General features: G+C 35.6%; 1 protein-coding gene across 8 annotated transcripts in view; it reads right to left on the reverse strand.

Annotated features, from left to right (window-relative positions):
* The window catches only part of DENND4A (DENN domain containing 4A), a 174,222-nt gene that overhangs the window by 95,793 nt on the left and 64,553 nt on the right, over nt 1–13,876 (reverse strand). For all 8 annotated transcript variants that reach the window (XM_007479594.3, XM_016427162.2, XM_016427160.2 and 5 more), the window contains exon 5: nt 3,429–3,498. In XM_007479594.3, the coding sequence (XP_007479656.1) occupies nt 3,429–3,498 (70 nt within the window). The remainder of the gene's footprint in view (nt 1–3,428; nt 3,499–13,876) is intronic.

Here is a 13,876-nt window from a genome sequence, read left to right on the forward strand (position 1 = left end):
TAATGAACCTCAGAGAGGTACCCTTCAGGGGGGTGCCCAAGGAACTTCCTAATATAATGATGATTCTTCTTAGATTGTATTGATTTTGTTGATATTAATTAACCTTTTTCAGTTTTTTTTTCTCCTCTCCAAATAGTAGGAAAGATGAATAAAGAACTTAAGACTATGATTGGCAAATTATGCACTGAGACCCATTTAAAATGGCCTGAAATTCTCCCTCTGGCCCTATTTTATCTTAGAAGCAGGCCTAGAGGAGACTTACATATTTCACCATTTGAGATGCTTTTTGGACATCCGCCTATACAGGCTAAGCCTTTCTCCCCGGCTTATACATCGCTATTAGGGGGGGATATTACTATTGCTTCCTATATACAGGAGTTACCGCACAAACTACGTGAACTTCATGAATCCAGAGCTGCAGTACAAGCCGGACCATTAGACTTTTCTCTGCATGACCTGAACCCAGGAGATAAAGTTTATATCAAGAATTTCAAGCGAACTGGAGCAACTCAACCTTCATGGGAAGGACCATTCCAAATATTATTAACTACTTCAACATCTATAAAGATTGGAGAAAGAGACTCTTGGATTCACTGCTCACATGTGAAGAAAGCATCGTCTGCTGAGACTGATTGACTCTATCCTATCATATGAATTGTGACTCTATCTTATCATATGAATTGGAGATAATAATCCATAGACAAATGGATGCTGTTTTTTTTCAAGAATATATTGAATTACTGATTTTTTTCTTATTTTTTCTTATTTCTTTTCTTTTCTTTTTTGATCAGAATATTTGATTTTTTTCTCATTTTTTGTACTGAAGGTACACATAATTAATATTAATATTATTTTTCCCTGCAGTAATACAAGTTAATATATATACTCTTGCTATAATATCAATATATGCCTAAAAGCTTTAAACTATGGGAACCTGCCATTTATTGATAAAATATTATAGGACTGTGATTAATGTTTGTGTCTGATTCCAGGAAAAGGGATAAAAACAAGGAGCACAGACTAAACCTGAATAGTGCCAATAGAGCACACAAGAAATATTAAAGTGAGACTTGAGGTTGCGACGCTTAACTTATGTTTAAGTCGTAGGACTTCCTTGTATTTACACTCTTTTCGAAGTACTCAAACAAGTACAAAGCTTGACTATCATGCTGGCTCCCTATATCTCTGAAGGAAAAAAAATCAGACAAGGGAATGACATTTCCCCATCAAAATAGAATTCTAATTCTTTTCTTCTTACATTATGGTAACTTCCTGTAGTCTTGGCTACAAATGGCTAAGTGAAATATTACTGCATTCTGTCCTACATACTTGTGGGATAGAAATTACTTTAAACTGGACCTATACAAGGTCTATTTTGAATTTTTCTTATGTTTTTGATTATTTTTCTATTCTTTTGATAATTGACACATACACCCCCATAACTGAACATTGCATTCTGAGCTAAACTTGATTTTTTTTTAATACTTACTTCAGGGGGGATTGTATTTTAATTTAAAATCTAAGAATTTTTGAATTTTTTTTTGTTTGAGATTGTATTTTTATAAAAATCCAAGAATTTTGTTTAAGATTTTACTTTTATAAAAAAAATTCAAAGATTTTGATTCTGTTTGAGAAAAGATCTTCAAGAAACAAGCTTGAAATTTTTATATCCAGAGAATGAACTGTTGCAGAAAGATGCCAAAAACCTACACTTCATCAAGAAGATCAAGAATGAACTTTGGATGTGATTGATTGGACTGAACTTTTGATTGAACATTTATTGTAACTGTACACATTTATGCCAAAAGGGACTGCCCCTAATTTGGCTTTCTGTCAATGCGCCTAGCAAAACATTGGTTTTGCTTTCTTTTCTTTTCTATTTCCTCTCTCACTATTCTAATTTCTCTTAGAAAATTGAATATTGTGTATATCTTTAGTTAGAAGTGAATTTAGAACTACAAAATGATTATGTTAAATGATCAATGGGGAGACTAGTCTCCCAATGATCATCAGGGGGGATTGTAAACCTCAAAATTTCTTAGACTTATAAATGTTGGAAATTTCACCATTGGGAAATTTCATACTTGAAAAATTCCCTATTGATAGTGGGTCTTGGCTATTGGAATGTGAACCCCTTTGGCATGAGAGTTTCCCCCTCCTCCCTTCTTAAGATTACTTTAGGACAGAAACCTTTTGCTGAACAATGGAAAGGACTTTGACCTATGCTTAAGCATAGAACAGGAATTTCTTTGAGTCATGATTGATTTTAGAATTGATACAATGGAGATACTTGGAATCAATCTCCACCCTACTCAGTTCTAACAGGATTGAGGAAGGGCTGCAGCATAGATCAAAATTTAATTATTCCAATCTCTACCCTACTCAGGTTAACAGGATTTAGGAAGGGCTGTAGCAAAGGATCAAAGATTTAATTATTTGAAAATATGACCTTCAACAGACATGTGCAAAGCCAGAGACCTCTGGGCGGTCCTGGGTTAAGCTAGAGCCTCCATTGGCACAGGGAAATCGATGGACAGTGATTGGTAGATGTGAGAACTGAGGGGAGGCAACTTGGATGGTTTCCTTAAAGAGAGAGGGGTCTGAAGACTCAGGGGGGTGGTTTTTAGGAGTTTTTCGGAGTGGTTGCAGTGTGCTCTGAGAAGCTTGCTCTGAAGGAAGCTGAAGGTGGGGGCTCTGAGACTGTTTCTCCATTTTGGTCACATGAGTAATAGGGACTGATCTCCTTTCTTTGCCCCAGCTATCTAAGGGCTTGGGCCTTTTGGCCCAGCCTAAACAGAAGGGGTATTTAAGCCCTATTCCCTTCTCTCCCCTTTCTCTCTACCTCTATCTCTCTATCTCTAATTCCTTTCTTCCTCCTGTTTGTAATTAAAATTCCATAAAAGGTTGATGGCTGACTTGAGTTTTCATTTAGGAATTACATAGCTGAATTCCTTGGCGACCTTAAATTAATAAATATCAGTCTTTTAAAAGTGATTTCCTTGTCACAATACACCCTGTTGAAATCATGGAGCCACTAAAGTACTAAGTATATTTGTCTTTTGGAAAAATATGATACTCATTAAGATGATAATAAAACTAAATCTTTGGGGAATCAAAATATTACAAATGTAAAAGCCACGTGACCATCAACCATTATGATTACAGATACATACTGTAAATTAGATTTCCAATTAATAATGATATAACACTAAAAAAAAGTTTTTTAGGGGAGGGTGGGAGAAGTCCAATGAATAAGTTAAAATGTGGAAAAATCAAAACTACTAAAAAATTAAACATTTACCAGGTAGAAGATTCCTACTGATTTAAATCAGACTAAGACAACATTCTTCTTTTAAAGTAATATTCTACTAACTACTAAATAAATTACCTAAGATGAAATGATTTATAAAAACTTGTAAGATACTTACCAGCTTTGTAGGATATAGTATTAGTTTTTGCCACAGACTTCTTATAACATAAATAGACTGCTGATCCCCACTGGGAAAAGAAAAAATACAACAAACCTTTAAAATTCAATAAGAATAGAAATGTTTAAGGAAAATAATCTCATGATCATTTCCCAACCACTCTTTATATAAGATGTGCCAATATATTTCCTTTTGCTTTTTATTTATCTTTGTCAACTTGGTAGAATTTTATTACATTCATTATATATACTTTGAAAAAATGGATTTTTATTGCTATCTTTTGCTTTTAGGCAACCTGGATTTCCTCATATGCCTACTCCTTATAATAAAGAATTTTTTAAAAAGAAAAAGGGAAAGAGAAAAAACATTCAGCCAAATCAACCAATGTATGGGGGGGGGGGGCAGAATCCAATACCCTTTTAAAAAAAGAAGTCAAATTTACCAGCATTGAGAAAACAATAAGCACAATAGAAATAGCATAACAAAAAGAATAACCCTTACAAAACAGCTGAAAATGAATGTTGCTAAATTTCTAAGAACAAGCTTGGTCCCAAAGAAGAGATAAGAAAACAAATGTCCCCCAACTTCTTTGCAAAAGAATGAATAGGTAAATCCTTGCAAATGGACCATTTAATATTTTGTTGTTTTTTTTTCCAATCTATTGATAAATTTTACTGAAATTCTTTTTTTTTTCTTTTCATAATTTTTTATTAGGAAAGTTTCTCTGGGAACGGAAGAAGGAGGGATATAGTAGAAAATTTATGCAATACAAAAACAAAAGATATAAAGAATTTATTTTTAAAAGAATTAAATAACATTTTTACTTGTAAATATTACCTTTTTAAACAATGATTTTACTGCTCTAGTTTAGGGGAACAATAATGCTTTAAAACAAAACTAGATCACAATAAGTTTTTATTAAAAGTTCAAACTCAGAAGAGGAATATTGATTGAATAAGACAAAATTAGAGTTACAATAAATAGGTATGTGATAAAAATAAGGTGTGCCTACTAGTAGGCTATATGTTTGGTTATTTAATAATCCTTGAAATAAATTCAAAATAGTAGTTTTAGTAAATAGTCAATACACATTAGCAATTTTCTTTTATCTATAATGACTGAAGATTCTAGTGAGAATAAATTAAAACAGACAATCCAAAATTCACTCTCAATTAATTTTTGTAATTTATTATTTATCCATATAGAGAAATTTCGATGCTTCAACAGATCTGTGATTTGCAGTTGTGGGTATTTATTCTACTAACAGACTGAAATCTTTTCTAAATCTTAATTGAATGTACATCATGAGTTTCTCTAGCCAAAAATAAAAACAAAAAACAAACTTCAGGGCCTCATAGCCAATACTGGATGATTAATTTCTCCAAATTTAGCTAGGCTGGAAGATAGCTGCTTGAACAAAGGCAGACAACTTAACTCCCACATACCCACTATAGCAAAAACCTAAAAACAGTACCATTCTGAAAAAAAATCTAAAGATCAAGAAATAAAAGAAGAAACTACAGTGACTTCAGCCAGCCAGCCAGAAGCCCAAGGGCAATAGGAAAAGCCAGAAAAACCTCCATCAAAACAGAAAAACACAACTTCTGGGACAAAAATCCACTATTTGATAAAAACTGCTGGGAAAATTGGAAGACAGTGTGGGAGAGATTAGGCTTGGATCAATACCTCACACCCTACACCAAGATAAACTCAGAATAGGTGAATGACCTGAATATAAAGAAGGAAACTATAAATTATGTGAACACAGAATAGTATACATGTCAGACCTTTGGGAAGGGAATAATTTTAAAACCAAGCAAGACTTAGAAAGAGTCACAAAATGTAAAATAAATAATTTTGACTACATCAAATTAAAAAGTTTCTGTACAAACAAAACCAATGTAACCAAAATCAGAAGGGAAATAACAAACTGGGAAACAATCTTCATAACAAAAACCTCTCACAAAGGTCTAATTACTCAAATTTATAAAGAGCTAAATCAACTGTACAAAAATTCAAGCCATTCTCCAATTGATAAATGGGCAAGGGACATGAATAGGCAATTTTCAGTCAAAGAAATCAAAACTATTAATAAGCACATGAAAAAGTGCTCTAAATCTCTGATAATCAGAGAGATGCAAATCAAAACAACTCTGAGGTATCACCTCACACCTAGCAGATTGGCTAACATGACAGCAGAGGAAAGTAATGAATACTGGAGGGGATGTGGCAAAGTTGGGACATTAATGCATTGCTGATGGAGTTGCCAATTGATCCAACCATTGTGGAGGGCTGTAGTCGGGGCAGAGATGTAATGGCTGAAGACCTCCTCTTCTCCCTGCTTGGGCTGCATAGTCAAGGTCATGGGTTGAACTGTGTATGACCTGCCCAGCTATGTGTTCAAGGTTGGAATAGTCAGCAGAGGGAGGTTTGATAACAACTGTGAGAAACTGTGAGAAACTTGTTTTTCTGCCCTTTTTTGGAATCCTCTCAGTTCCTCCTGGTGCCTGGCAGGTAACGTCATGAATTCCTATGAAGTTGCCCAATTATTGGTTCCTGCTGTTGCTGGGCTGTAATGTCATATCTTCCTGTGGTTTTAACCTATATATGCTTTGTCTGAATCCAATAAACTTTGTCGCTATGCATTTCATATAGCGTCCATTTGTTACGCTTCATTTTTGTTACCCCAAGTAAGGTCTCACAGGGCTGGCCAACCCTGGAGATGAGCCTTACAAAATGGTGCCCGAACAGGGACATATGCCGTTGCAACCCCAATTCCTTTGCTGGTCATAGGATGACGAAGAGTTAACGGCTTCTGCCCCAAGACTGCAGCTCGGATGGGCAGAAGAATCGAACAGAGAGAGTGCGGTATTTATGGGCCTCTTCTGTTCCCCAACTTTGTCTCTCTCTCTTTCTTTCTCTTTTTAGTTTATCTTTTAGCAGTAATGGGTAATTCAATTCCTGTCTTTTTAAAGGACAAAGATTGGCAAGCTCAGCACCGTATACATGCTGCCTTAACGGCACATGGAGTTAAGTACAGAAAAAGGTGCTAAAGAAATTCGTGTTTTTGCAGTTATTTATAATGTAATTTTAGTTCAAGGCTGCATGAACAGTTCCAAGATCTCCTAGGAATGGGTTAACTCCCCTGTTAACACTCTGGGGAGGACTGGGGAGGATAGGTTGTGTCTCTCGAGAAGAGCTTTAAAACTGGTGTTGTGCTTACTATAAACATTCATTATCCCTCTTTAATAATGTTCCAATCTTTCTTTCTTGCGACTTCTCAGACAGCTATAAGCTGTCCCCCAATAGTTCTAAACTGTCCCCTATTAGGGACCCTCTTCCCCCCGGTTCTTTTATGGGAACCCTCCCTTCAATTCTCTTTGGAGAACCCCCGACGCTGTGTGCTGGTCATGCAAAGTTTCATGCTACGGAAATCCCCTCGGTGGTGAGTATACAAGATACTCTAAGGGTGAGAGGGAAATTATAATTTTTCTTTAGAATGGATCCTAAAACACTGATTTTTTTTCAAAGCATGCTTGTCACAATGTTGTGTGTTTCTGTTTATCGTTGTCTTTATCAAAGTCTCATCTCTATGTATTTTTAAATTGGACACTCACAAAAAGAAAGAAAATAAAATGGGATAGTTGCAAGATTGAACTTGCCTGTCAAAAATCCTCAGCAGAGGACAAAAACAAATACCTGTTCAATGATTTTTTTCCTCTTTCTTCCTTTGGATGGGCCCCCAAAGGAGGGAAAAAGAGAAAAATTCAGAGCAGAAAAAGGGAGATTTTTACTCCACAATTAGAGGCTATTTTTCATTTAAGATTAATGGTTTGATGTATGCAATTTGGGAGGATTGTTAATGATTTTGATATGATACAAATATAATTTCGTGTATTATAGTAACTATTTGTCATGTTAATAATGTTAACCAGATTTTATTGAGCACAACAAAACTCATGGTTAGAAGTTTATTTTGTTAAATCTTGCTATGCATAATGGTTTCAGTGAATTTGAGAATTGTGTAAATGTGGCTGATAGCCAGACTGACACAGAGAGGGAATATTTTATTCTATAAGGACAAAAATTGCACTGGCTACTTTATAAATGTAAAAGTCATTCAGAAAAAGTTGTTATGTTGTTGAGAAGAACTTATTCTAGAAATTAAATTTGGGATTTTTTCAAATCAGATTTATTTTAATGCATGTGCTGTCAGGAGTAGTAACAAGAAATCATATGACACACAAGAAGTTTAAGTGATTAATCTGTTCATGTGATTTAATAATATTAGTACTAAGAATTTGGTATTTTGCAAGAGAAAATTTCTAAACGTTGTTGTCTTTGACTAAGGTTATATGAATTGCTTTTAAAAATGTGTACAATGTATAGGAAGGAATTTAAGGGTATATGATATGCAAACTGCAGCCTTGAAATCAAAAAGGGCTTGTCATAAGGATTAAATACAATTCAGGATGGTACCTTTCCTCTACTTACAATAATGGTAAAGAGGAGAAGCCAGAAGAAATAATAGTAATGGATAGAGATACTAGTTGATATTGTGAATTCTAGTGTAAAATATATACAACAAATTATAAATTGGAATTTAATTAGGTATGTAGCAATATTTTGAGCTGATAGAAAACTAAACTGTAGGTTTTATTCTACTTTAGACAGAAATTTGAGAGGAGTGCATGTAAAATGCTTTGTACTTTAGTTTGGTTAAACACTGAAACATCGCTAAAGGACTTAATCAAAATTATTTGGGAGTTGTGGAATTCAAACTAAAATCCACTGAGAGTAAATTATTATGAAAGAGGTTTGAGAAATTCAATATTTTAAATTATAGTAAGCTCACTTGTTAAAGAAGGATGGGACAAGGCTGTTAAGTAATAAGTCTAAACTGAGCCAAGCAGCCTTATGATAAATTGCTCAGAAGCTATTAACCCCTTCCTTGCACACAGGAAGGAGAAAGAAGTGCTTATAATTATTCTACTCTGATACTTAGGAACTGAAATAGGGACCTCAAAGAGTTAACAACCACTGTGTGATATAACTTAAGATGAGTATATTTTAATTGTAGAAATGGAAGTTTTAAGATGCTCAAACAAACAAACTTTGCCAGCCCTGTCTGACCAAGTAGCTTGTTTGAAGCTGTGGAATTTTAATGCAAACATTCCATGTCCAGAATGATAAGATTATTCAGCCAACAATATGTAGCTTCAGCCCTTCATTCTGTAAGACTACACTTTTCTGCTCTGTACATCGTCCATTATATGGATTATATTCTTATTGCGGCTGAAGATGAATCCCAAATAAGCAAGTGCTATAGTTAATTGGAAATTACCTTGCAAAAATACCAGTTAGTCATTGCTCAAGAAAAGATTCAAAAAACAAGTCCCGCACTCTATTCAGGGGCTCAGTTAAGTGTAACATCTGTTATGCCTCAAAGATATAATTAAGAAAGGACTGCCTTAATACCTTAAATGATAATCAGAAATTGTTAGGTAATATCAATTGGGTTAGGCAATATTCATTTCTTACTACAACTGAATTACAACCGTTATTCAAAATACTGGAAGGGAGTTCTGATTTTAATTTCCTTGGAACTTTGACACCTGAGGCCTCTCTTGCTTTAGAGATAGTAGAAGACAAATTGAATCAGGCTCCACTCAACCACTATCAGCCTCAATTAGCCGTGGAAGTGAATATTTTTGCAACTTTCATGTTACCAACAGGTGCCTTAACTGAGAAACAAAGAGTCATTGAATGGTTAAATCTAAAAAGCAAAATGGGAAAGGCTTTACAAAGTTATAATTGTCTTATGGCTCAATTAATATGGAAAGGCATAGAACATGTGATCTCAGGTTTAGGATAGTATCCTCATGAAATCCGGGTACCCATTGCTAAAGATATAATTCAGAAATATTTACAAAGTCGTGATGAATGGTCTTTACTATTAGTGTACCTTATTGCTATTACCACCTACACTCCACAAGGCTTATTTTCTTTTTTGTCACAACATCCTATTGTTTTTCCTCATATTCTAAGAGATTGTCCGGTATCAGGACCTAATGTTTTTGTTGATGCAAATGCTAATTACAAGACATGATTATATCCATGTCACTGTGGATACTTATTCAGGATTTTTATGGGCTTCCTGCTTGATGAGAGAAAGAACTTCTTATGTTATTAATCACTGCTTAATGACTTTTGAGATGGCTGGTCCCCCCAGAATATTTAAAACAGATAATGGACCTGCTTATACTTCCAAACAATTTTTTCTTTTTTGCCAACAAGGACAAACTATTGTGTATCACAGTAATCAGATCTTAAAAAACATTTCTTTTAAAACAAAAAGGGGGAGACAGCGCCCCACATTGATGATTGGCAATAGCTGTATATATTATAAATAATTTTATTTTTACTTCTAATAATATATCCAGAGCTGAAAAATATTTTCTCTGCATTTTCTTATGAATGAAATTCAGGTACCACTCCTGTGCTTCCTGACCCAGAACAAAAATGTGGCATGTGGAAAGATGATAATCAAACTTGGCAAGGACCACCCAGTGGTCCTGCAAGGCTGAGGTTCTGTTTGTGTCTTCACAGGTAAAGATGGAGTATGGCTCCCTCCCCGCTGAGTTCGAGAAATTGACCATAAAGAGAAGAATGAGGAAAGGGCGCAAGAAGCCTCGCAAGGAGACTTGACAACGTCTCCATAAGATACTGACTCTTCTGCTTCTATTCCAGAATTTAAGTACAGCTATTGGAATAAAGAGATGGGTTTTTTGGGAACAACCACCTTGGCTAGAGTATGTCAGCATGGGACACGCTTTACCGGAAGTCATCATATATACAAAAACTAACTGATATTCCTGGCATTTATCATTTTTTTTTAAAACCCTTACCTTCCGTCTTGGAGTCAATACTGTGTATTGGCTCCAAGGCAGAAGAGTGGTAAGGGCTAGGCAATGGGGGTCAAGTGACTTGCCCAGGGTCACACAGCTAGGAAGTGGCTGAAGCCAGATTTGAACCTAGGACCTCCCATCTCTAGGACTGGTTCTCAATCCACTGAGCTACCCAGCTGCCCCCGGCATTTATCATTTTGAGAGACAAGCTAAGGACAACAATCAGGCCAACAATTTGTTTGTGCCTTTCAATTGGAACTGGACTAGTTGAGGCACCCCCAGTGTGCCTTGCAAGAGACCATCCTATATGCCTGCCCCTCAGATCTCTGCAGATTCATTATTATGGTCATCCTGACCTGTCAGACTCTTTATGGATAGGAACTTATCATGTAGACAAAGGGGTAAAATATGAAGGTTACAGCCAACTGCAATATCTAGGTTGGCTAGGGGAATCTTGTGATTGTATCTGGGGACAAGAAAGACCTATTTGTCTATATGTGATGGGATATGAACAAAGAGACACTGTTAATATGTTTCCGCCCTTGCTGTCATGTAGATCTAAAAGGGCATCATGTATTCATTGGAAAAATATGATTTGGGTGTATTGGTATAACGACACAAGGTGTATTGGAAAGAAACTGGATTCTTATAAATTTCATGATTGTTTTATAGGAGGATACAGCTTGCCTTTGTGGGTGATGGCCCCCAGAACTAACTGGGTACATTCTGCTAATTTCACACAGATTTTGACTGATTATGGAAAGATAGCCTTGGCATTGGATAAAATAAATATGTCTCATTATGTTAATGTTACTTATAATGGAAAAACCATTAAATAGAAGTGTTACATTAGACACTCAAGCTAGACACTCAGGGGGATGGTATCACTCACTGGCAGATGGAGCACTGGAAAAATTATCTCAATTAATCAGCTCTAGAAAAAGAAGATGTATTTCTTGCATAGTTTTAGGTATTGTAGCCCTGATAGCCGCCATTACTGCTACAACTGTCAGTAGTGTTTCTCTAGCACAAAGTGTAGCTAAAATACGGACCCTAGAACATGATGCAGAATACTTACACGGGCTTGCGCAGAACGTAACCAAGGCTTTGCACATACAGCAAGATATTAATATAAGGGTTTTTTATGTTTTACAACAAATATCTAAAGATGTATTGTTACTAACTAATCAAGTAGAAAATTTTAGCTATTATGGGTAAATTAAGGTGTGATTATTGCTATTCAGCCTTTTGTCTTCTTCCTGTTAAAGCTAACACATCTGATGCATTTGAAAAAATTAGAAATGATCTGCAAGGTCTTTGACTAAAAGACAATACCTGCCCAGCTGCATGTTCAAGGTTGGAATAGTCAACAGAGGGAGGTTTGATAACGACTGTGAGAAACTGTGAGAAACTTGTTTTTCTGCCCTTTTTTGGAATCCTCTCGGTTCCTCCTGGTGCCTGGCAGGTAACGTCATGAATTCCTATGAAGTTGCCCAATTATTGGTTCCTGCTGTTGCTGGGCTGTAATGTCATATCTTCCTGTGGTTTTAACCTATATATGCTTTGTCTGAATCCAATAAACTTTGTCGCTATGCATTTCATATAGCATCCATTCGTTACTCTTCATTTTTGTTACCCCAAGTAAGGTCACACAGGGCTGGCCGACCCTGAAGATGAGCCTTACAGAGAGCAATTTGGAACTATGCCCAAAGGGCGATAAAAGACTGTCTGCCATTTGATCCAGCCATAGCACTGCTATGTACCCCAAAGAGATAATAAGGAAAAAGACTTGTTCAAGAATATTCATAGCTGCACTCTTTGTGGTGGCAAAAAATTGGAAAATGAGGGGATGCCCTTCAGTTGGGTAATAGCTGAACAAATTGTAGTATATGTTGGTGATGGAATACTATTGTGTTCAAAGGAACAATACAGTGGAAGAATTCCATGGGAACTGGAACAACCTCCAGGAAGTGATGCAGAGCAAAAGGAGCAGAGCCAGGAGAACATTGTAAACAGAGATTGATACACAGTGGTACAATCTAATGTAATGGATTTCTCCATTAGTGACAATGCAGTGATCCTGAACAACCTGGAGGGATCTATGAGAAAAAACATGGTCCACATTCAGAAGAAAAATTGTGGGAGTAAAAATACCAAAGAAAAAACAATTGCTTGATTACATGGGTTGAGGGGGATATGATTGGGGATGTAGACTTTGAATGAACATCCTAGTGCAAATACCAACAATATGGAAATGGATTCTGGGCAAGGACACATGTAATACCCAGTGGAACTGTGGATTGGCTATGGAAGGGGAGGGAGGGGGAAGGAGAGGAGGAATAGAAAATGATTTTTTTTAACCAGGGAATAATATTCAAAATTGACCAAATTTTAAAAATAAATAAATAACAAAACAAAACAAAAAGCCAGAAAAAACAAGGCAGAAGCCTCTTAATGCAAACAAAGAAAGATCAGAGAAGGGCCACTTCTGGTAGTCTACAAGTCTCTGTATCCATTCCTGTCGTCAGAAACCTACTATATAGAGCCTGGAAGAAACTGAGAGCAGGAGATCCAGAGATCCTTGGCATATCACATCCTCGTTCAGAGCTGGGACTCAGATGATCAATGATGAGAACCAAGCAGAGCTGATCCATCCACCCCCCAAAAAAGGAGCTGGAGGCAGAATCTTCCTGTGGCACAAGGTTACAATCAGGAATTAAAGATGAACATAGGCAAATAGAAGAAAACAGTGACTACTATGTAAAGCTATTATGGACCCAGAGATATCTAAAATTTGGTCTAGAAAAGAATAACTGCATAGCAACTGCAAGCAAAGTCTTAAAGGAAAAATAGTATTAAGAAATAAAGCAGAAAATATTTACAAAAAAATGAAATGAAAGCTTTAAGAGGAAAAAAAAAGGGGAAAGTGAACAAATTAGAGCAGAAGGTGGTCTTACTCAATAGACTTCCTGAAAATTAGAGCATACAAACGAAACAAATGCCTCTATGATGCAATAAGAAATATTAGAACAAATTTTAAATAAAAAAAGGAAAAAGAAAACTTGAATCCTGTATTATAAATGAAGGAATTGAAAATAGATCAAGGAGAGATAATTTAAGAATCACTGAATTCCCTGGAAACTATGATTAAAAAGATACCTGGATGTAATATTTCAAGAAATCATATCTGAAAACTGACCATATTTATTATCAGAGGACAAAGTAAAATAGAAAATATCCACTGATTATCTCCCCCCAAAAGCTCCAAAAGGTAAAGTTCTAGGAATATCTAGAAGTTCCAGGGAAAAGAAAAAAAACTACTGCAAACAAGAAGGTCTTGGAATACAATATTCCAAAATGCAAAAGATGTAGGTTAAATTTGTCCTGCAAAGATGAATATAATTCTAGAGGACAATCCAGAATTCTTGATAAAAAGGCTAGATAGAGCTGATTAGAAGTTTTGAAGTGCAAAAATAAGCAAGAGAAATCAAGAAAGGTAAATTTGAGAAACTTTCATATTATCATATTAGGAAACTGCAA

Source organism: Monodelphis domestica, chromosome 1 (genome assembly GCF_027887165.1).
Source record: "Monodelphis domestica isolate mMonDom1 chromosome 1, mMonDom1.pri, whole genome shotgun sequence".
Taxonomy (NCBI): domain Eukaryota; kingdom Metazoa; phylum Chordata; class Mammalia; order Didelphimorphia; family Didelphidae; genus Monodelphis; species Monodelphis domestica.